Source organism: Medicago truncatula, chromosome 1, assembly GCF_003473485.1.
Source record: "Medicago truncatula cultivar Jemalong A17 chromosome 1, MtrunA17r5.0-ANR, whole genome shotgun sequence".
Classification (NCBI taxonomy): Eukaryota; Viridiplantae; Streptophyta; class Magnoliopsida; order Fabales; family Fabaceae; genus Medicago; species Medicago truncatula.
The window spans coordinates 50,668,114-50,693,254 of NC_053042.1; the positions used below are offsets into that span (position 1 = coordinate 50,668,114).

The 25,141-nt window shown below is 32.5% G+C and overlaps 3 protein-coding genes across 3 annotated transcripts; 1 reads left to right on the forward strand and 2 right to left on the reverse strand.

Annotated features, from left to right (window-relative positions):
* The first annotated feature begins 1,885 nt into the window (after positions 1-1,885).
* On the forward strand, positions 1,886-6,686 carry LOC25485217 (pentatricopeptide repeat-containing protein At2g22070). Its single transcript, XM_013614396.3, has one exon. The coding sequence runs from the start codon at positions 2,062-2,064 to the stop codon at positions 4,408-4,410; it is 2,349 nt and encodes a 782-aa protein (XP_013469850.1). The 5' UTR covers positions 1,886-2,061; the 3' UTR covers positions 4,411-6,686.
* Positions 6,687-6,811: 125 nt separating this feature from the next.
* On the reverse strand, positions 6,812-10,453 carry LOC25485218 (probable serine/threonine-protein kinase WNK9). Its single transcript, XM_013614397.3, has 7 exons — positions 10,204-10,453; positions 10,063-10,100; positions 9,664-9,891; positions 9,169-9,386; positions 8,869-9,026; positions 8,224-8,638; positions 6,812-8,080 (listed from the first exon to the last, which is right to left on the reverse strand). Exons 1-7 carry the CDS (start codon positions 10,276-10,278, stop codon positions 7,083-7,085), a joined length of 2,130 nt encoding a protein of 709 aa, XP_013469851.1. The 5' UTR covers positions 10,279-10,453; the 3' UTR covers positions 6,812-7,082.
* Positions 10,454-19,883: 9,430 nt separating this feature from the next.
* LOC25485219 (uncharacterized) lies at positions 19,884-24,445 on the reverse strand. The gene is made up of 8 exons (XM_013614399.3): positions 24,234-24,445; positions 23,183-23,654; positions 22,894-23,011; positions 21,923-22,044; positions 21,219-21,304; positions 20,761-20,870; positions 20,656-20,688; positions 19,884-20,414 (listed from the first exon to the last, which is right to left on the reverse strand). Exons 1-8 carry the CDS (start codon positions 24,322-24,324, stop codon positions 20,352-20,354), a joined length of 1,095 nt encoding a protein of 364 aa, XP_013469853.1. The 5' UTR covers positions 24,325-24,445; the 3' UTR covers positions 19,884-20,351.
* Between the last annotated feature and the right edge of the window lie 696 nt (positions 24,446-25,141).

The window sequence follows — 25,141 nt, forward strand, 5'->3', positions numbered from 1 at the left end:
TACTGGGTTTGATTGAGAAATCAGGAAAACCGAGGGAGGGAACTGTTTCTACAACTTGTGACGATGCTCATGTCTCACGAGGATTCATGCATGATGCGTGTCTCATGGAAGCATTTGTGTATTCTTAAATTGGTTTTTTTTATCCATTGTTACAATTTTGATAAAATATATATATATATATATATATATATATATATATATATATATATATATATATATATATATACATTTTTTTGGGTCAACATAAAATATATTATTATTACTAGCGAAAATGCGGGCAGTGCCCCATCTTTCCGCTATTTTCATTACGTTAACGTTTTAAAATTATTAATAATATTTTTTATGAAATTTTGATTCGAATTAAAACTTATAATTTAAATGTTTTTTGCTTTCAAGTTATAACAAACCAAGGTAATCATGATTATTTATTTCAATGACACCAACAATATGACAAAAAATTGTTTAAAAAAAAATAATATGACAAAAAATATAATCTAAATTCTTTTTTTTAATAACACCAACAACGACCTTATTATAGAAAAAAGTGTTTAAGGATATGATTGGAATAATGAAAAAGTAAGTATAAATATATTCATCTAGTTTCTTACACTTTTTAAATGATATGTGAAAAATAAACCATATATATATATTCATATCGTGTTTGTTATATTTTTAATATTTAAATTTATTCTTATCTATTTATTGGGGTTGTTCCTGTTATCAAAAAAAAGGGTTAGGATTTTTTTACTGATGCAAGGAAAATATGCGTGGGAATTTATTGTATTCGTGGAAAATAGTTAATATACAAAACAAATTAATGTTTTAAAAGTATTTCAAAGACTTATTAATTTTACATTAAAAAACAAATATGTGTGGGAATTTTCTTCAAAAAATAAAAATAAAAATATGCGTGGGAATTTGTTGTATCGGTGGACAGTTCTATATTTATTTGTTTTCAAGTCATTTTTTTTAAGAAAACAAATAAATTGATTTCATAGTTATCCGTAAAAATATATTAGACTTTTATCCATAATTTTTTTAAAAAATTAATTAATTTCATAGTTATCCGTGAATTTTTTTACTTGTGATGAGCATTATTCATAATTTTTTTTAATTTTTTTTTAAACAATTAAATTAAATTTTGTAAAATGACAATTATGCACATAAAATTAATGAGATCATGAGTTTTAAAAAAGACGATTATGAAATATTAAACTAGCCAACTTTTACAGCCCGATCTCATGCTAATTTGGCCTTTTATAAATAACCAATTTTGTCCATCAAGGATATCCCAATATAATACGTAATGCGAGTACCAAAATAAATAACTGGTTTTCTTACTAAAAACCAGTATTCAATAAAACATGATTTAAAACTGAACCGAACCATGAATTTGGCCATGACAGCATGACATGAAATAGGGATGGGAATAGGCAAACAAGGCCTGCCAAATTTTTTGAAGGCCTGCGGCCTGTGATATGCTTACTTTTTAGGCATGAGCATGTCCTGCTGAAAGCCTGCTAAGGCATGTTAGCCTGTTTAAAAGCTCGTTTCATATGAACATCTTTTAATAAGCAATGTGATCTAAGTTTAAATAGACCAACAAATTAATATATTAATTAGATTAAACTCTCTTTTACTAATAAATATGAGTTTTTTTTAGAGAATTTTACTATATATTGTATCATATTTCAATTCTAGATAATACATTTAAATATGCAAAATAATAATGTATACTAATAAGCTTAAATTATTGAAAAAGTTAACAAATTTTTATTTTTTTTAATTCAAAATACAAAATATAATATAATAATAAATAACATTATTTATATTTACATAGACCGGCCTAATAGACAGCCTTTTTAAATAAATTGGTCTGATCTATCCTGTCGTAAGCTGGGCCTACCTTTGCAATCAGCCTGAACTATTCTCATTCCTAACACAAAACACACGTTTGAAATAACCAAAATTTTCTTTCTTCTTTCAAATTGACAATACTTTGGAACATTTTCCTTCAAAAAAAAAAAAAAAACTTTAGAACATTTGACGCCACTTTCACCCATGTCAGTGTTGATGGAAACCCCAAAATCCGACACATTCGTCTATCTTCTACAATCCGCTATCAAATCCAGAGACACTGTCACAGGAAGATTCATTCACGCTCGAATCATCAAACACGGTCTTCACCTCAGCGTTTTCTTGATGAACAATCTTCTAAATTTCTACTCAAAAACCGCCTCTTTCAACGATGCACACCGTCTATTCTCTGAAATGCCACAAAGAACTACATTCTCTTGGAACACCCTTCTCTCATCCTATGCTAAAGGGGGGAACATAGAAACTGCACGCCGTTTGTTTGATGATATTCCTGAACCAGATTCTGTTTCCTGGACTACCATGATAGTTGGATATAACCAAATGGGTCGTTTTAATACCGCCATTCACACGTTTCAACAAATGATTTCTGATGGAATTTTGCCGACCCAGTTCACGTTTACTAATGTTCTTGCATCATGTGTTGCAACTGGAAGTTTGGATATTGGTAAAAAGGTTCATTCTTTCGTTGTGAAACTCGGGTTATCTGGTGTTGTTCCTGTTGCAAATTCGTTGCTTAATATGTATGTAAAGTCTGGTGATTCGTTAAGGGTGAAAGCTGTTTTTGATCGTATGAGGCTTAGAGATAAATCAACTTGGAATATTATGATTTCAATGCATATGCAGTCTGGTCGATTTGATGTTGCTCTTGCCCTCTTTGATCAAATGACTGATCGAGATATTATCTCGTGGAATTCAATCATCGCAGGTTACTGTCATCAGGGATATGACAGCAAAGCTTTGGAAACGTTTTCTGATATGTTTAGGAGTTCGTCTTTAAAACCAGATAAGTTCACGTTGGGCAGTGTTTTGTCAGCTTGCGCTAATCTTGAAAGCTTGAAACTTGGGAAGCAAATCCATGCATATATTGTAAGAGCTGATATTGATATCTCTGGGGCAGTGGGGAATGCCCTTATCTCAATGTATGCAAAATCGGGCGCAGTTGAAGTTGCTCGAACAATTGTAGAATTAAGAGGTACTTCTAACATTAACGTTATAGCATTCACATCACTTTTGAATGGCTATGTCAAAATCGGGGATGTAAACCCAGCGAGAGAGATATTTGATTCGTTGAAATGTCGCGATGTAGTTGCGTGGACTGCCATGATTGTAGGTTATGCACAGAATAGCTTACTCAAGGATGCTTTGGAGCTATTCAGATTGATGATTTCAGAAGGCCCAAGGCCAAACAGTTATACCCTAGCAGCGGTATTGAGTGTCTTTTCAAGCTTGGCTTCTTTGGATCATGGTAAGCAGCTTCATGCAATTGCAATAAGATTGAAAGAAGTATCATCAGTTTCTGTCGGTAATGCTTTAATTACCATGTACTCAAAATCTGGATGTATCAAAGATGCAAGGAAAGTATTCAATCAAATATGCACTGAAAGGGATACATTGACTTGGACTTCCATGATTATAGCTCTAGCTCAACATGGTCTGGGAAACGAGGCGATAGAATTGTTTGAAGACATGCTGAAATTTAACTTAAAGCCTGATCATATTACTTATGTTGGCGTATTGTCTGCCTGTACGCATGTGGGATTGGTAGAGCAGGGTAAGCGTTACTTTAATTTGATGAAAAATGTTCATCACATTGAACCCACCCATAGCCACTATGCATGCATGATTGATCTGTTTGGACGTGCTGGATTGATCGAAGAAGCATATAATTTTATAAAAACTATGCCTATTGAACCGGATGGTATAGCCTGGGGTTCGCTTTTGTCTGCTTGCAGGGTTCATAAAAATGTAGACTTGGCTAAAGTGGCAGCTGAAAAGCTGCTTCTTATTGATCCCAACAATAGTGGGGCTTACTCCGCGCTTGCTAATACTCATTCAGCCTGTGGTGAATGGGAGGAGGCTGCTAAGGTTAGGAAGTTAATGAGGGACAGGGAAGTGAAGAAAGAACAAGGGTTCAGTTGGGTTCAAATTCAGAACAAAGTACATATTTTTGGGGTTGAAGATGCACTTCATCCACAAAGAGATGCAATATACAGAATGATTTCAAAAATATGGAAGGAGATAAAGAAAATCGGCTTTAATCCGGACACTGATTCTGTATTACATGACCTAGACCAAGAAGTGAAGGAACAGATCCTCAGTCATCATAGTGAAAAACTAGCTATTGCATTTGCATTAATAAATAGTCCAGGGTATACTACACTGAGGATCATGAAGAACCTTAGAGTTTGTAATGACTGCCATTCTGCCATAAAATATATCTCTATGCTCGTCGGAAGAGAAATTATAGTAAGAGATGCCACACGTTTTCATCATTTTAAGGACGGTTCTTGTTCCTGTCGGGATTACTGGTAGAAGAAACAGTAGAATTTCATTTAGAATCTAGCCACATATTGATACAAGTAATTTACAAACGTATTGACCAGACAATAACAGAAACGTTAACAGGAGCATTAATTGGTTTCAAGTGAATGAATGCAAGAATATTAGAGTCCAGATGAAATCTCATATTTCAGAGTACCCTCTTAAGTTAGTCTGCAAAGGTTCTAACATTTAAGTGTTTCATATTGATTGTTGTTGAGTTAATATGGAATTAGTATTTGCTGATAGTCACCCAGTTTAGTTGGTAGGTTTGAGGTATTTTCTCTATAAGAGGCTTTAGAGCATTTTGATGAGCATTAAACAAGTATTGGTGTCGGGTTGGTGGTTCTATTTGTAAAGCATACAGAGTAATGAGATGGAAAGTTACTAGAAAAATAAAGGTTCAGTTACTGAATCCTGACTTTACAAGCAGTCTTTTACAAAATATTACTTGCAATTTTTATTTTTTTATCTAATAGCTTGCAAATGAAAAGAGCATACAAGTGCTGGAGCATATGCAACATAGCCGAGGTGCTCCCCCAACTATGCTGGTGTAGGACACCCTGCCCTTAGCTCACTTGAGGATCTTCTCTCGGGTGAATTATAACAGTATGATGTATATCATGTCTTCATCACCCATTGGAATGGATTATCAAAAAGAAAAAAGAATCGGTAAAGATGTTTGATTTACAAGTTTTTTTTTTTGGTATGACAAACCTAAAGAGCTACAACATGGACTCTAAGTGGCAGGTACATTGGACTCTACTTTCTACCTAAAGTACTAGTTTTTGGCTACCTTCTTTCCAGGAAAAAAGGATTACTTTGTGAAAGGTCTTGGTGCTATTTATGTGAAAGTAAGGCCTTGTGACAGTCACACAAATGGACTTAAAGGCTTTGGTGCAACCAATGCAACTTGAAAATGTCACGCTGAGCATGAATTCAAAGTCCTATTTACTGAGAATTGTTAAATATATCAATAATTTGTAGTGTATCTTGACATTTTCCTATTTTGAACAAAAATATCCTTTTGTATTTTCTTTTCCCTCACAGCCCTACCTTTCTATTTTCAATTTTATAATATACTTTTTTTCAAGGAATATTTTTGTCCAGAATGGAAAAATGTTGTGGGTAAACTCCAAATTGTAGGGGTGTGTTTAACAATCATCTATTTAGAACATGAAAATGTTGCCCAACATTAGAGGCCGTAAAGCTGAGGTTTCACTAGCTTGACCTTGGATTAGGAGTGTGCAAAATGTTTGGTTAACTTCACCAAATTAGTGAACTAGACCTTATCACATCAAAAAAGAAAAAAGGCAAAACTTACTAGCTCATAACTTGCCTAGATTTGAAAAGGATAAGTTTAGTTTAGGATACTTTAATTATTAATATTAGAGAGATACAAAGATGATACACGGCTGTCTGTAGTTGGTAAAATTATGGGTTGCTTTCAGTATTCATAATTGAAGTTTACTTGTAAAGTGTCACAATATGATTAATAACAAAGCAAGCACTTTACTATGATGACATTCATTGAATTTGTAATTTTGTATGGCCTATCCTTTCCCACGTTTCTTTTTCATTGATGCCACGTAGGAGTTTGTTGGCACTAAAAAATGTGGACCCATCCCTGCTTTATAGAGTAACTATTAATGGAGATATTGAACAGAGATAACAATATCTACAATCTCATTTATTTTGCCAATATCTACCACTCTCTTGAAGATATCTATCAAGTAGGAGATATTTCTATGAAGCAGCAAAACCACATGGCTCTGCCGCTAGCTGTTATTTCCAAGTGTTTACCCTTTGCAGAACACTGAACATTGTCACAGCAAAATCTGGATGATGTTATCCATTAAAATGGACAATAGTTATCTACGGAGTTGACTTATTTTAGCTTATCTTGTGACACAAGACATTGTGAAATTGTTTGGAAAGGTTATGAAAACAACTTATGACATGTCCATAAACTCTACATGATAGCTTATGAAAACAATTTCTAACTTGTATAAAAACAATTTAACTTTATTTTATCTTTTATTATCGAAATAATTTATGCATAAACACTTATACTATAGATGCTTAATTAAATTGTTTATCCGGCTCCCAAGGAACAATGTGTTGCTTCCTTTCTATAGACATTCCAAATTGCACAAGTATCTGATTACATGGTACATATATTAATAGGTGCATATACCTCCATTTTTTTTCTTTTCTGATATGACTTAGCTCAATACTCAGTTGGTAAGTGGGTAAAGTTAAGATAAATAATGGATAAAATCTTCTATATTCCAAAGAAGTCTATCAAGTTTTACATATATCAAATAAAGCACGATATCATCAACCAAGTCTAGCTACTTGAAAACATAACACTGTATAGTAGACGGATCTGCAATTCAGAAATTCAAGGGAAAACTTTGGTTAAATTTATGTTATAGTGTTAGTCTACTATGATTTACACATCTGACATTTTCTCATACCATGGGACATGGTATGAGAAAAAGGGTGCCAATAAACTAAATTACATCTATGGTAGTTCCAAAAACTTCCATCGCATCTGGAACATATTTCTTTATTGTAAACTCAAGCTATAAACAAAGAGACCCTTTCAAGTACAGTTACATTGGCACTCTCTTGTAATGAGAAAATGTATTTCCAGATTCTGTCTAGAGATCAATTGCATCAACCGGAAGCGAGGTCGCCCTTTGAAGCGAGTTTGGAAGCAAAGCTCTTGCAAAGAAATCCTTGGCTGTGACCATTTGCTCAGAATTGTTAGGCTGACTCATTTCATAAACATAATTCGGAATCATTTGGTCAGCCAAAGTGTTGCATTTCTCAGCATCAACTGAATAATGCTTCTTATAAGCCATAGACCTTAATAATGTGTTATTGTGTTGTATCTTCATGTGTGATACCTTAGCTGGTGGCCTCATAAATCCATCTTTTCCATGCTCTAATTGATGGTCTCTAAGCTCTCTTAACTGCATTTGGTACCTTACTTTGAGCCATCTCAATTCTTGCCTTATATCATTTTCATAGCCCAAGAGTAATAAATTTTCTGATGCTGCAGGGCTAGAAGGAGGCTTTTTGGTATTAACATCAATTTGGTCATCCACATTAACACTTCTCTCCTCTTCCTCCTCCTTTATGGTTGATATTTTTGATATGTCATGAGATTCATCGCAGTGTATATCTTTCAATCCTTCATGACGTGATTCATGTTCGTCTCGCTGAGCACAAATATCTGCATAATGAATGCCATTGGATTGACTTGGTGGTGCACCTTCTGTAGCAGTGTTGGCAGACCCTTCATATTGGTATGTGATCTCCTCGAATCGGCCGTGAATCGCGGCACATCCATTTTTAGAACAATGAAAGAATTGAAGATTCTTGGCACATGGATTATTTGACGATACATAATCAACCAAGGTATTATTTGCAGCACAATTAAGGCAGAAACTTGCACTTGAATCTTCCGGAATTTCGTCTATTATTGGTCCCCTTTTCCATCCTGGTACCAAAGTTGCAATTTCATTATCTATCATATTTGCTAATTTTGTTACATCTTGGTCAGTTATGTCAAGCTCAGCTACCATTTCAGATGCAACACTCAATGCGGTATCAGTCTCTGTGTCGAACGGGAAGTAGATGTTTCGAACTCGGCCTATTTAGAGGGATGAAATTGTTAAGTTGGTTTATGTAGCAAGTACAAAACCAAATGAGAAGAACAAAACAACACAATATGGAATAATCAAAGACTGAAACAAATGCAGTGGGAAAGTAAGAAAGAGAAATGCCATTACTAACCTTCCTTATCTGGTATTCTGATTCTCAGAAAGATGCCATCATCTCTTCTCCTACCTTTGATTGACGTGTCAACTTCATCCAAATTATCATCCTCTTCACAATCAAAGAGATCAATTTCACTTGTTTCAAAATCATCTTCGTAACCACCAAGATTATCAGTGTACACATTCATTAAAGCATTTCTAATGCTATAATTTCCATTCATAGGTTGCTGTCTAATTGTTGGTGTTACTTCATAGCAATCTCTTTGATACTGCAATTCTTTGAAGTTATATTCATAATCATCAATTTGGAGAAAAGGGTCCTTTAAGAGTTCCTTAGCTGAAAGTCTAAGGGATACAGTTGCTAAGCATTTCTCTACAAACTGCTTGACCTCTGGATCATTGACTTTGTAAAGAGATTCTGGCATCTTTCCCTACATAATAGGTATGCTGTTGGATTAGAGCCAAAAATTAACATAATTATATGTATAATCAATTATGGCCACTAACTGATTGTAACAGAATGTAGCAACCTATAACAGACTCTCAGATGCCGCAGCATCTATATGCTGTCTAAATGCTACATTATTTTGTTTGTATCAAAATGAAAAAAATACAAAGAGAAAAGTAAATCAAAATGAAAGAAAATGTTTTAGGGTCTTACAGAGACAACTTTTTTGTAAATTTGAGCAGGATGGTTGCATTCACTATAAGGATATTCAAAGGTGACCATCTCCAAAATGCACATTCCAAAAGAGTATATGTCAACCAATTCATTGTAATCCTCTTCATACACTTCTGGTGCCATAAACTCAGGTGTTCCTGAAGTGAAACAAGTTAGAAAAATAAGGAAATCTAGTGAAATAAACTGATATATTTGGCAGATAACAAATTGAAAAAAAAGGTAACATGTTATATTCATAGCTTGTGTTAAAACTAAAGCCTTTCATTTTGCTTTACGCACCAACACAGTGAACAGTCGATTTGCGGAGAATTGCAGCAAGGCCGAGATCGCCAATTTTGACTTCTCCTTGGTTACCATTGACGAAAATATTATCACACTTGAGATCTCTATGGATCACAGGAGGGTCATGGCTGTGGAGATAGACAAGACCTTCCAAAATCTGCCTGCACCAATGCTTAACTGCTCTGATGTTAACTCTTTTATGTTTAAGTCTATACCTGTTTAGACAAGACAATGAATATGAGCACACTCACATTACAAGCCAAAAACAAGGAGCTAAAATAACTTGAATATAAAGTCTGTTTGGATCGAAAGAGCTTATGAAAACAATTTATAACTTCTAGTTTATAACTTCTATGAAAATAATTTGGCTTCATAGAAATATCTTACATATAACCACTCATGTGATAAGCGTTAATTAAACTGTTTATCTAAACAGTTCCGAAAACATTGAAGAAAATTATACTGATGAAAAAAAAGGAGGATTAAACTAACTGTCTAAGAGTCCCAGATGTGAACATCTCAGTGACAAAGTTAATGTTTCTGTTGGTACTATCAACCCATGAAGTGTAGAACTTCATGATATTCTTGTGCTTCAATGTCTCAAGAAGATGAATTTCACAGTATAACCTCTCAAGGTCTTCAGAATTTTGCAAAAAATCATAAAGCTTTACTTGATTCCATGCTACTTCTATTCCTTCATACTCATCAAATGCTCTAAATCTGCACCAAATGAATATGGCCTCATGTCAAAATAATAATAATAATAATAATAATTAGTGAACACAAAATCTATACACTGTCTTGGAAAATACTAATAAAATGCAACAAATGAAGATTTTGTTTTGGAAAATACTAAGGTGAAAACCAAGAGATTAAGGATATGATACATACACTGTCTTGCAAGCTCCTTTGCCAAGAATTTCATTGTACTGTTAAAATGGAATTCAAAACACAGAATCAAAACAAAGAACATGTGATGAGAGTTTATTAAAGAAGTAAACAAAGGTGAAGAGTAAAAAGTGAGATATGTACTCTTCCATATCTTCCAGTAGGATCAACTTCTATAAACTCAGAGTCCTCTGCCTCAACACTTGCAGCAACATTCATGTTTTTCTTCTTATTATCTGTTATTTTTTTGCACTGAGGTTTTCACTTGCTCTTCTGTTAGTACAAGAGAGATAAAGAAAACTAGAAAAGAGAAAGAAGTAGATTTTTCAAAGTAAATAGAAGAGAAATTAGAGAAGACTTTTGATAACCAATCGCTCATGTTTTAAAATAAGTGTCGCTTTTAGATAGAAAAAATAAAAGCAGGGTTGTTTAAGTTTTTTCAGGCAAATTTAGAAAAAAAACAAAATGATTTAAAAAATAAAATAAAATGAATGGATATAACGGTTTTACAAAATTGACGTCATTAACATGACTACTTTCTCCGTCTCATATTATACATCTCATTATATTTTCATTTCAAATATTTTTTGTTATCAAATTATTTGTCATTTTATAACTACAAACTTTATGCACATAATATTAATTAATGGATAAAATTGAACTAAATTAATCAACGTGACTTTGAAAGAATGAACAATACCTATTTTTTTTTATTTTTTTAAAAGAATCTTTCTCTTTTTGAAAGATTTTAAAAATCTTCCTTGAAACACAATTTGTATGGACGGAGTATTTGGTTTTATGTGGAGGTAAGAGAGTGAGAGAACCTTAAGAAGGTCCATGAAAAGGACAAGTATAATTGCAAAGTGGAAAGTACCCTATACAACAAGGCAAAGATTTCACAAGGTAGGAGAGTGATAACTCATGCATGCATCCCCACCACGCTTGCCAGACAAAACCTGACTCTCTTTTTACATCTCATCACGAGCTGTAAAACCATTATTAATCTCTAAATGCAACAGCTTGAATTACATGAACCAACCATAGTTATTACTTTCCTATTTAACAAACATTTTATGTGGTGTTCTACCACATGAGGGGAATTTGGGTTCTTTGCATTTATGGAAAGATTATAGCTTTGCATCATTAAAATATGATAAAGAGTGAACACTAATAACAAGACACTCTTGATCATATTCTTTTTTGTTGTAACTTTTAAGAAATGGTTTAAAAGTTCACTCTTAAAATTAATTTTAGTATAATAGATTTATCTGATTTTGGTTTAGGTGAATCTGATTTTAGTATAATAGATTAATCTGATTTTGGTCACCTAAAGATGATCAAATTGATTATCCTTTTATTAATCATACATACATTTGAGTGAGAAAAAAAAAAGATGGTTTTTGCGAAAGAAAATAAAATCATCATGTTATCAAATCTTTATTTTACTAAAATTGACAAAAAGGTAAATTTTGTTATTGTATTGTAGGATTGCTGGTAGTGGGGGTCTACTACATGAGTCAGACGATAGTTGGATCAAAGCTTGCATCAAAAAGTTGGAGCGTGCGATGCTCTCCATGCGAAGATGTGGTGTTTGTACCTTGGTCTAAGAAAAGTATGGAGGGATAAGATTTCTCATCTTGTTGTGGAAAATGATTTCTTGATAATTTCAATCAGAGTGAAGTTTCTCCTACTTTGATTCGTCACATTTGTAAGATGATGACCTTAAGTTAACGAGTTAAAATTAATCATACTTGACAAGAGGGTAACCGAAGTGTGGTTTGGCCAACGAATTTCAACAATTTTAAAAATTATGTCAACTTTTACGTTATTGAGACCCCTCCTTGTGAATTCAAAGTCTCTTTTTTAAATGATATCTCCAGAGCTTCACTTCCTCGAAAATGTTTGTTTAGTTGTTTAATTTTCTTATCTTCTAAGCTTTGACCCTGTTTTGTACAATTTTTTTTTTTGTTAAATATGTTTTTGGTCCCTATAAAATTGGGAACTTCTAAGTTCAATCCTTACTTAATTTTAATAGGTTTTTTAGTCCCTACAAAAAAGAATTACTTCTAATTTTAGTCCATGTTACAACAAAGTTTGAAGGTTTTTTTTTTAGACAAGTTTAGAACACTATGAAAGGTTTATTTACTAAAATTTAGAATTTTTAACATAAAACGAATTAAATATGAATTTTTTAAAACGACAAAAGTTAAAGATAAAATTAACAAAATGTGGACGTAGAAATTAAATTTTGCAACAATTTTTTGCAGAGGAACTTTTAGTAATGTTCTTAACACGTCTGTAAAAAATTGTTCAAAAACTCAAGAGTTTAAACATATTTGAATTGAGGAGGGACTAAAGTGCAGAAATTTTTTTTTAGGACTAAAAGAACTATTAAAAGTAAGTAAGGACAAAACTTAAAAGGTCCTAATTTTATAGGGACCAAAAACATATTTAAGTTTTTTTTTTTTTTAATATAATGGTATTAATTGAAAACTTAAACAAGATCTAATCTGAATTAAAAAAAAAATCCAAAATTGTACGTAATAAACTTAAGGGTTAATAATGTTTTTTACCCTTATAATATAGGCTATTTTCACGCCCCTATAAAATTTTCGGTTTGATTTGCATTCTTGTAAACTTTTTTTCTTCCAAAAATAACATATATTATAGGGGTAAAAAAACACTATTAACCCTAAACTTAATTATGTCAAATCATGTTTGCACTAGGATATTTTTTTTCTTCACTAGTTTAGTAATTTTGATTTATTTACTTGTTTATTACGAGTTCTGTCTTTTTAGGGTTTTCCACCGTGTAGGACAAGTAGTCTACAGTATTAAGGAGTTTGGACCAATGATGTGAGGCGAGTGTAAATAATTGACTAAAATTCAGGTGAATTGCTGGCTGGCCCCATGTTCCCTTGCCTCAGCCACTGAGAGAGATAGAGTGGGGACCACTTCCAGAGAGATGCTCTGAAAACCGTTTATTTTGTTTGTGTTTTTTTTTTTCCTCTCTAATTTTGCCACAGCAACTTCTATAGAGATTTTTTGCAGGGAAAACTTGTATTGAGATTTAAAACAAATTTTTAATGAAATCTCCCTTCTCATGTTTCTTCGGTTCGAGCCGTGTTTGTCATCTTGAACTAAAAAAGATTTAACTAACTCATCTTCTGCGGTTCATAGTTCGATTGATCTCTCATTCGTTTATTTAAGCATCAATTCACCTTTGATTCGATAATAGTCCGTTTTGGCTAACAACTATATATATATTTTTTTTGGATTACAACTTATATTATTTTTAAGTGCGACGAAACTAACATTTTTTTTGTTCTTAGGTTTCCGAGAAGTGGCTTTGATAATACGAAGTTCAACCTAAAAGTAGATAAAGCTTTAAAAAGATATTTTCAAAAGGGAAATGCTAATCGGTGCATCCGGAGCACTGGTTAAGGATATGAAAAAGGAAATTATATAGTAGTTAATGTATTGAAATTGTGTAATTAATTTATAATAAATTCAAAAACAGTTTCCTTTTATGGTAATAATTCTCTTTTATGGTATGCTTAACCAGTGCTCCAGGGGCACCGGTTAGCAGGACCCTTTTCAAAATACTCAGAACATACATTTGCAATTTAAAACTGATATTTTAAATCTATCTGAAGTAAGCAAATCTTTCTTTTATGAAGTATTTAAATTATGTAATGAAGTGTCTTAAATTGATCAGGTCTCAGGATACAAACAAAACCAAGTGACTTGGACATTTAAGTGCATCCTATGTAGGCCTATGCACATGCCTGGTGCCCCTAAACAGGGTTTAGTGCCTAACATTGTGTAAGTGGACGGTGGCAGATTAGGCTAAAAGGATTATGAATTAAGAAATTAGCAGCTTAAAACCGGAATCTTCCATCATGTATGGCAAGCAATTTTGTAACTTTAAATACACTTTAGTTAAATAAAAACATCAAAAGAATACGAAATTAAAAAACTGAAAAAAGCATTTTTTTTTTTATTTTTATCATACAATAAAAATTGTATGGAATACTTCATCAAATAAAGTTCACGTGGATAACTTGGCAACATGGATGAGCAGAGTGGTTTTTGGCTGTATTGAATTTCTTTATGATTTCTCCAAAAAAAATGGTGCTTTATGTACAGCATATGATAATAATATGGGTTTGCCTCTTATAATATCATTGATTAATATTTTAACCATCAATAGTTTAATATCATGTGCATGGGTTAGAGCTCATTTCTACTAATTTGATCAATGTTCAGATCCCTTCACAGTTTTGTCAATATAAAAGACGTCTTTTTATGTTGAAGACTAATGGATCATTCACTTTAACGGATTCATATCCAAACTAATATTAGAGTAATGGTGTAATCTTATTAGTACCACCTCTTCGTTCTAGTTTCTTGCTTTTGGCTTTTGAAAGGGTATCAAAAGAAATTTCGGTGAAAGCAAGAAATCCCCTTAGAGAAAAAAATGTATTGATTAATTTATTTTCTTTCCGTTTGCTTCCACAAAAATACTATAAACTTGGAAGAGTCTTTGTCTTGAAACTTGTTTATTTTATACTTAAATTAAATATGTTGTTTTTTTAATAAATCAGTAAAAAGTTACTATATTTAGTTACTTTGACATGCACAATATTGTTTGTACTTCATCCGTTTCTAAATATAAACAAATTTTACTTTTTAGGTTCATTCAATTAATGATATATGTGGTCCATATTATAAATCACATACATCATTAATTGAATGAACCTAAAAAGTAAAATTTGCTTATATTTAAAAATGGAGGGAGTACATATTAGACAAACTCTAAAACAAATAATGTAGATCGATGTAATTTGAGAAACATTATTAATATTACGACTAATACCTCAAAATAGTCCTTGAATTTTGAAAAATCGGCCAATTTCGTCCCTGAATTTTTCGAAATATCAAATTAGTCCCTGAATTTACAAAATGTCAATCAAATTAGTCCCTCCGTTAATTTGGTCTGTTAACGGAGGTGACGTGTCACGTTAACCTCTGACAAAGCTTACCACGTCAGATGCCACGCAAGCAGGGACCAAACTGATTGATTTACACAAAATTTCGAAGGACGAAATTGATGGATTTACACAAAATTCCAAGGATCAAATTGATGGATTTTCAGAAAATTGGCAACGGCTCTTTTTCTTCTTTGTGAGTAACGGCTCTTTCTCCACTTCCTCATTAAGGACTATTTCTTCCCCAAATATATAAATTTGGAACCCTAATGTTATAATTCCTTACATAGAGTTCAAAATCCCCAAAATTTCTTCCATAAATTGATGTAAAATTTCTTCCCCAATTCAAAAAACTTAGAACCCTAATTTTTTTGATTAAATTCGAAATTTCTTCCCCACTTGTAGATTCAGTGTTTAGAATTGATGGGTGGTGCGCGGATGGACAAAAACAACTACAACAACCGGTATTCATCTTCAAGCTCTATGTACAATGATGATGTGAGAGAGCTTCAATGTTGGTGTCCTAGAACTTGTGTTGTAAGAAGAGCAAACACTGTCAATAACCCAGGAAGACCTTTCTATGCTTGCCCTCTGCATAAGGTTTGTTTAACAATGGTTATTTGATGTCAAAAAAAATTCAATCACATTGGTCCTTGAATTATAATCATATCCATCATTTCGATCCTCAAATTAATGAAAATACCATCAAATTGGTCCTTGAATTATCATAACAGAGATCAATGTGATCCTCTGCAATGTTTCGCCATCTTCTCAATGTCCCACAGGCATAACTGATCAACATCCATTTTCTCCCAAACACAAAACTCACCATCGACGTATTGTAGCCTCCGGTACTCATCTCGCTCTAAACAACCACCGTGATGCAAAATTACCATAACAGAGTCTTCCATCCTGCGAATTATGCCAACATCGTCAAAATCAAAAGCAAAACAACATAAAAAATGCAAATCAGACTTCAATACGAACCTCAACAAACCCTTTTTATAATTTGTTTAAATCAGGACGTGATTTCGTTCAAAAACGCAATCAAACACACAACAATCACAAACAAACAGCAACGAAACATGATATGAAGTTAAAAGTTGAAAAATAATGGCTAAAACTAAAACCAAAAATCACAAAAAAAACGGACACAAAATAGGGTCAAACGAACAAGAGTGAATGGAAAACAAAGTTGAATGGCTATACCTTGACAAACCACAAAATCTGACTTCAAAACCGAATCTTTTCCAAGGATGATCGCCGGTGATGATGATGATTTTGGTGAAGTGAAGAGGGTGACAGTTTAGGCGGGAAGGTGAAAGGTTAGGGACTTGTTTGATGCTTCTGAGTGAAAATGTGAGGATGAAAGTGAATGGTAATAGAAGGGTATAATTGAAAACACAGGAAAAAAGAGACTGAAATGTTAAATATCAAATTTTGACAATTTCCATCAGTTTAGTCCCTGTACACGTGGCTGACACATCATCACTGTTAACGGACATTTTGGACGGAGGGACTGATTTGATGGACGTTTGCAAAATTCAGGGACTAATTTGATATTTCGAAAAATTCAGGGACGAAATTGTCCGATTTTTCAAAATTCAAGGACTATTTTGAGGTATTAGTCTTAATATTACTATTGTTATTTTTATGTAAAAACAAAAAATATTATGACAGTTACATTTGTCTCTATTTTCACATACATATTTGGACATAAATTCTGGTGGAGAGTGATCCAATAGGATTTCTCCAGATGCCATGCCTAACTGTCTAAAACAAGATATTTAAAACTTCAAGAAAAATCCGATTTAAATACTCCATTTTTTGGACGATAAAATTAAATTTTCCATTTAATAATTGAATTTTTGCAGGAAAAATCTCGTGTTTTCCTAGGTTCATTTTCGTCGCTTGGCTTAACAGCCTTAAACACAACAGACAATACTGCTGCTGCCATGTTCGCGTATGTTTCACTGTTTTTTTGCGGACATTGTTTTTGTTATCCATGGATTAAAACCTGACTTATCTAGCGGAAGTGTTGCTTTCAATTTTAGGGGTCAGTCTAATTTCAGAAAACATTTTGTCTTTTATATGCTGGCTTTACTAACAAAATTATCATATATTTTCGGTTTTTATATAACTGTATACGAAGCACTATTATTTTTTAAAATTTATGTGAAAAATTGAAAATAAACTGACAATTATGTACCGATGAGTGTCAGATTTAGTCGTATGTATGAGTTAGCTGAAACTCGGGAGATGATGGTTACTAGTATGTTTTTCTTACAGTGGGAAGAGGGTGGGGAGACATGAGAGTGGCGAAGGAGGTTGTTTGCATAGTGAGAAGAGATGGTCGGAAAGTGTTGCACATTGCTTCGGCGTATTGTTTTGCAGGTCGAAGAGGCGGACCGATGACAATGGCTTTTGGATCCATCCAAAACTTATTCAAACAGTTTATCATATGCTAACAACTGCGGAGTTACCACTTACCCCTATTGCATCAAACTCTATTTGGCACAAATCAGCTCCTTTGAAGGTCTGTTTTATTGTTCGACGGCTTTTTCATAACCACATTCCGACAAACGACAATTTACTTAGACGCGACATAATTCAGCAAGATTTTGTGCTTTGCGTGAGTGGTTGTGAAGCGAAGGAATTGATAGATTATTTGTTTTTGAGGTGCAACTTTTTTGGAAGTATATGGCACACAATTCAACGTTGGATTGGTATAGTTTATGTCGATCCGTTATTGTTATCCGACCATTTCCGTCAATTTGGTCAGTTAGGATGATCTTCTAAAACTTTTCGATTCTTTCTATGTTTAATTTGGTTTGCTTGTGCGTAAATGGTTTGGAAAGAAAAAAATAGTACTTTCTCCGTCCCAAATTATAAGCAAAAAAAAAAAAAAAAAAAAACACACTTACTAAGTAAACTAAAACATAAGAATCTGGAGTAGTTTTTTGTGTTTTCGTTGAAAAAAGTTTTATAGGAAAATGTAAAAACAATTTTCATTGACTATTGGTTATGGAAAAAATGAAAGAGAGAGAAAATTGAATGTATTTACATTTAATTTTATGAGAATAAACAAAAGTTTTTCTTGAAAAAGATTTTTTTTTTAAAAAAACAAGATTAAATAGGGTAAAAGATTATATTTTTTGCTTATATTTTGGAGTAAAGAAAATGAGTTTTTTTTGCTTATATTATGGAACGGAGGGAATAAAATTTTTAAGGCTACAAATGAATCTTTACGACAATTGATGGATAGAATTTAACTACTCTTTTTTTCCGGTGGTTGAAAGCAATCAATGTTACTTTTTCTTTCGACTATCATACATGGTGACTTAGTCCTCGGGTCTGTTTGGGATTAGGCTTTTAGCCTTCCTTATTCTCTTGTCTGGGATTTGTAATTGGTTGTAACTTTTTGTATTTCTTCTTTGACTCTCCTTGTGCATGTTAGAATGCATTGTTATAATATATTCCATTTTTCTTATTAAAAAAAAAAGTAAAAAGACAAAAGAAAAAGAAAAAGTTTTTTTTACTAATAAATATATTTTTACTCTAAGTATAATTGCGGATTACTAGGACATTTTCTCCTAAGAAACCGAGGAATAACACAAAAAGAAAAGAGCAGTGTTATTTGAACAACCAAATGAGACAACTTATATGACAATTTTTTTTTCCTCTCTTTTCATTGGTAAAAAACAATAGAGAAAGAAAAAGGAATAGATTAAATAAGAGTATAATGTGAGTATGAGAGAGAAAATTATCAAAAAGTTGTCAGAAATATCATAGAAAATAATCTTGTAAAAAGAACGAAGAAAGAACATTTGGCATATGCATTGTCATTTCTGATACCCATTAAAGTCTCGTGATTATGTGGGGATAGTAGCTCGTGATGGAAACATAGAAAAGTTGATATAAAATAGGTGAATATATAGAAAATAAAAAATTGGTTACATTTGGATTATTTTGTTAGCTTGGTAATAGTGGAGGATTATGAAGTTTTGAATTTGTGCGAGGTTGCTAATTTTGTATGAAATTCATAATGGAATTGGTATTGAATTATATCAAATCTATTGGGTGAAAGTAAAAGAGAAAGTCAATGAATTCATGATGTCCAAGTAAAAAAATAAAATGGATATAGACTGAATAAAAAAGGGTGAATACCTTTTGTAAATTTTGGGAACTAAATTGTCTGATCCACACAGTTTTGAGTATCAAAATATTAATTGACTCTAGGGAATTTTGAGAGCGTATGTGAACAAAATCAGAGAAACTTGGGGTTTGGTTGAGTAACAAAATTTGATGTCAGTCATATTTATATTGATTGTTGTATACATTCATATATTTAAAGAGGATGAAATCATATGCTCTCTACACATGGCTACATTTTTTTATTTTTTTTCTTTTCTTTTTCAATATATAAAAAACCTTGAACACAATTTTGAGACAAGGACCAGGTGCTCGCAACATGCTAACAAGGATCAGTGCTTGTTACAACAGTGCTTGTTAAGTAAAATGGAGATAAGCACATGTTAGAAACCAGTAACCAGTAATGTATTTTGTACTGAATGAAATTGTTTTTTTGAGTTACAATTAACCAGTTTAATAACCATCGGTAAAGCACCTGTTGTTCGAGAGCCTGCCTTCTCCCTAATAACCACTATATGCTTTAAGTTTAATAAACCAAACCATTTTTCACATAAACCAGTTTGAGAGTGTGAACCGGTTCAAAATTGCTTTTCACATAATTGTTTTTGGACAGCAAAGAGACTTCAATATGCCGCGCAATACATGTTTGCAGTGAAGTCTTGCTCCTCCGATGGTGATAAATTGCAGTAATAAATGTATAGCCTCGGTTTTGAGAAAATTCATCAAAGGACTTGTTCCACAAATTTTGTTTTATCCTAATTTATTCAGACACAGATAGCAGTTATAACACAGTTACAAACACACAGTCATAAATCTAGGCAGTTACAGACCAATGAGATAGGACCAGCATCAATGTTTTTTGTGCCTAACATATGTTTGCTTAATTAGAGGCATGTTGCTAACATGGCCTTTTGGAGATGGCCTAAGAAGTTGATTTATCTATATTATTTTGTTTCTGTTTTGGTTCCTGACTTATTTGTTAAGTTGTTCAGACATCATATCGGTAAACTGGACATCTTCCAAGTGATTACATTTCCATTATCTACTCATTGAGAAACTATGGCATTCTCAATGTATACGCCAACTGAAGCGGGGAAGAAAGAGAAGGTCAAGTGCTGTCCATTTCATCCCAGCAAAGGTGTAGGATCTTCACCTTGTACATATGTTACTTATTGGATAACCTTCCAAAATTGCTTTCTCCATAACCTTTTCCTGATTAAAACAAAAGGCATTTTGGTTTTATAATTGCAAATGTTGGGAAATATAACTAGAATTTAGAATCAAGAAAAATCTTGGTCGAGTCAAAGCTTTGAAAACTTTTACTCTTCATGAATGTAATTAGTTAAATTTAACTTCAAATGGACAGATGCATAATGGAGACGAGTCATAAGTGTTTAATTTTTTTATCCATCCCAAGTCCCAATTCAAATGTGAAAGTAGTAAATAAATTTACCTGGATTAAAGTTGTGATCATCCCAGGTCCATCCTGCATTTACTCAAATTGAGAAAATCTTCACATAAAATTAATATAAATGCAACACCAGTATAAATTTACCACCTTAAATTCCTTTTTGGTCCATGATATATCCTTCCAGGTTTTAGAATGGGCTGATTGCCATTCTATTGGAACCTGAATACTATCTACATGTTGCAAAATCCTCAAGCTATCTGCAATGACATTAGATCCCAAGTTAACAAAATCAATAAAGGAGAGTCTGAAATCTTGTGTAGAATAAATAATTAAAAGCAAATGTTCATGCTTGCAAATAAGCTTGATATTTTCAACTGACGTATTAACGTGGAACAATAACTTTTTTAGACCACCACCTAGTGGCGAGTGAATGAAAGTTTAAATTTGTCAAAACCTTGGCCACCGATTTAGATCTAGCAGTAACTTTAGTGTACAGCTTTCATGAAACTTCATCAGTCACTCATATTTCCAAAAGAACATTTTGCGACGTTGAGTTCTCTCCTCAGTACAGACTAAAAAAATTAAATGAAAAGACAAAAAAGTACTTGTGATGAATGCTTCTTCCCAGATTTCATGTTTTGACCATGATGGAGCAACTTCTCGGCATGAAATTCCTTCACTCCTGCATGCCCTGTACAAGTGCAAATCATGCCCAGTCACATGATAAACAACTTGTTAGTGCTTTTATTTTCTATCCTATATAGATATTTCATTGGTCTAATTTATTTCTATAATTTGTGGGCTTCCACCCTCCATTACATCTTCCTGACAAAACAACATTACTAGTTCCATTTTCCCTTGCTAGGTACATTCTATGGCGAAGACAATTTCCTAGTATTAGTGAAAGCAAGGATCTCCTATGGACCTAACAAGCTTGAAGATTTTTTTTTTTTATATCTATGACACAATAATTTTAAGAATTCTATCATATGAAATAAAATAAATAATTTAAATCGCTCGGGAAGAGAATGGGAAAAAAATATGCATCTACATTTACACAAAACAAGATAATAAATCATCCGTAGACAATTCAAATACAACAAAAGCAAAAGATCTTTGTTCTGAGCCTTTTTGTTACCAATTTGAGATACTGAGATAAAAGCCCCGATTTTATACAATTGTTGAACTTTAGCCCACTGTAAATAACATAAAATTTTGGCAAATTTTTCTAGAAGGGGTGTAGTTCTTTTGTCGTCAAGGAAAAACATAACAGTAAAAAAACTAGATTATATTTATAACCAAACCATACTCAAGCACTAGTTGGCGTATTATTCCTGGAAGAACACCATCACTGATAGGAGCCGTCTGCACTTCAAAAGAGCTTTTATTTCCATAATCACACGGGGATTTCCCATCATCTGAATCCGAATCCTGATATGAAATAAGAAATGAACAATGAAATTTGTACATGCATCTGTACCATACAGAAATATAAAGTAAATTCCATGGCGCATAAGCTTATTTCATACAATGTGTCAACAAACACACACACAAAGCAGAAAAGTAGGAGAAACAAAACAACGATGCTTTATGATGTCTTGAGAATGTAGTTAACATGAAATGATTATGAGAATATCTTAAATTAATACTATAAATGGAATCTAAAACCAATAAAGTCTTGAAATGCAATGAGAAGTTGAGTCCTGATTTATTCATCAACATGACAATAAAATAATAGGAATTTACTCTGACATTTACCATTACTCCAATACTATTTGAAGAGAGAGGTTTTTAATGAGGGTCTTGCTAACAAACGCCCTTAGGGCACTTGCTAAAGATCAAACATGGAAAAATTTGATAACTTTCATGTAGAAAAAAATTGCTTTTTGATATTTCAATGTATTGAATGCAAAAATTCCAAGAAAAAACTTCCACTTTAAACTTCTTATCAAGTGCCTTAAGATCACTTGTTAGCATTTTCCTTTTAATAAATATAAATAGGTACGGTTATTATTTTCCACCAAAGTTATCTGAACTAGTTTTAGGATTAAAACAATTCAAATTTCAGAAGTCCTGTTTGAGTATTAAAGCAAGGACAATCAACCACATCTTTCTTTTTAACAAAACAATCCAAACACATTTAGCAACATCTTTTAGGTTCAAATCTTATGACGCAATACAAACATAGAGTTACCAACAAAAATGGCAGAGAATTCTAACACCAAATATGCTTCTAAACAATAAGCTTATAATTTGTGCTAAGAGATAAAATAAGGTTACCTTGCGGCAAACAACGAAAAAATTTGTTGCAGAACCTTCGAGTATTTGATTACCATTATAAGACAGCAACAATTCTGTCACTGATGGAGGTCTGAGCTTTTCCAGAGTCTTCCTAATCCTGAATTGCAGAAAAAAGTTGCATCTAGTAATTTGAAGGAATATCGATAATTATAGCAGCAAGAAAATTAGCACTGAAATTTGGTATCGTCAAAGGCAGTAACTTATATGGATGAGCGTAGAAGAGTCTAGTAATAGTTGCATTATAATTCAGATAGCATGATAAACTGACCTTACCCAATCTGAATATTTTGCAGCTGCAACGTTCCTCCCATAGCCCCCAACAGCCAGATGTTCACCATTTCCCAGTATACCAAATTGAGGAGGAACATAAGTCTCAATATGCACATGTACATCAAAAAATTTACTCATCTTTTCCTCAGATATAGTCTCACATGCATTCAGTTTCTCCAAATTACCAGTTACAAGAGTTGTAATGATGAGTTCCTCAGAATCAACCCTCTTTTTCAGTGCAAAGGGCAAGACCTTCTCCAATGAATCATTAACAAGTGTCTGCAATGCAAGTTTCCAAGCTGGCAAATTTGGTGACAATGGCTGCAAACTTACAGCATTATCAGATTTAAATATGAGTTGAGGTGCTAAATTTGACAGAATTCGTATAGATTCTGAAAGTCTTTTCATGTGCCTTTCCCAAAACATCAAGCATGAACCACTATCGTGAGTACGTGATGTTGTGTAAGCACCTGGACCAGAAACAAAGTTGATAAGTTTTATAAAGCGTTGAATATGTTTAGTCCCAATCGAGTTTACACTTTTTGTTTTTAGTCTTTGAACCTCTTTTTAGTCTGTACAAATTACAAAAGTGCATGTTTTTAAGTGTTTTGCAATTTGGAGAATTTGAAAAGTGGGTATAGGGACTACAAACAAAATTTGAGATAATTACAGGTACTTGAAACATATTTAGACCTTGCTTGGATAAACAACTTGGTTGAGCGCTTTATCATATAAAATGCTTATGTACTAGCTATTTCAATAACAAAGGATAAAATAAATCCAAATTGTTCTGATATAAATTATGAGTCGTTTTCATAAGCTATCTTAGAGAGCTTACGGAAATAAGTTGTAAACAGGTTATGGACATGTCATACATAGGCTGTTTTCGTAAGTTTTCTTCTCAAACAATTTCACAAGCGTTTAAGTCGGTAAATAAATTCAAATAAGTCAATCCAAACAGAGGCTTAACTCATAAGTTAACCAGGACAAGGGTTTACAAAGTATTTTGTTGGAATTACTTTACTAAATATTTGAATGTATTTAAGAACCTGGATGAGCTTCAAGAAAGACTTTTGCCGCAGGAACATCTGAGGTGTGTGAAAGGATGCCCTTACTGAAGAGATATCTTAAACTTGACATTGGTTTTATTATCTTTGAGGAAGTAGAGACGCAAAACACACTCTCACAAACGTTGACGTTCTTTTGAACAAGAGAAGCAGTAAAGTAGAGAGAGTCGTAGAGATGAAGGAAACTTTAACTATTTTTAAATCTAGGTGTCACTGTTTTTTCATTGGATATATTTAACAGATTACTATAAGTTTTCTTTAATTTAATTATAATGTTGTCTCATCTCATTTTTAATTGTAATTTTAAAGATTCCTTAAAAAAGTTATTTTAAATTCTTTATTAACATCATTTGGTTCAAGTGGTTAACATGTTACCTTAAGATTAAATGGTTTGTAAAAACCTGTGATCATTAATGGTTGTAACAATATTTTATCGGTTTTTACTTACATTTTGTTTGAAATTCGTCATAGAAATCAAACGGTTAATCTTAAGACAACGATTTTTTCTAACTATTTTTAATAAAATTATTTCTAAATTTTTGTAAGATAGCTTTCGTTATTGATTGTTCTATTTCACATATTAATGCAGTAAATAATGAAAGAAATTATTAAAGTTGCATGAACTTTAAAAAGAAAACAAAATAAATATAAACATAATCCTTCCACAAAAGTGGCAAATAAAAAATAATTGAAGCAGCAAGTACAAAGAGCTGGAAGTCATGTTAGAGAGTTCATTTTATAGTGGAGTTCCCAAACGGATGCACATAAAATTTAAAAAAGATATAAAGTGGGTGTACATAAAATGAAAAATAAATATTCGATTATTTTGTTAGTTTGGTAAAAGTGGAGGATTAGGAAATTTTGAATTAGTGAAAGGTTGCTAATTTTGT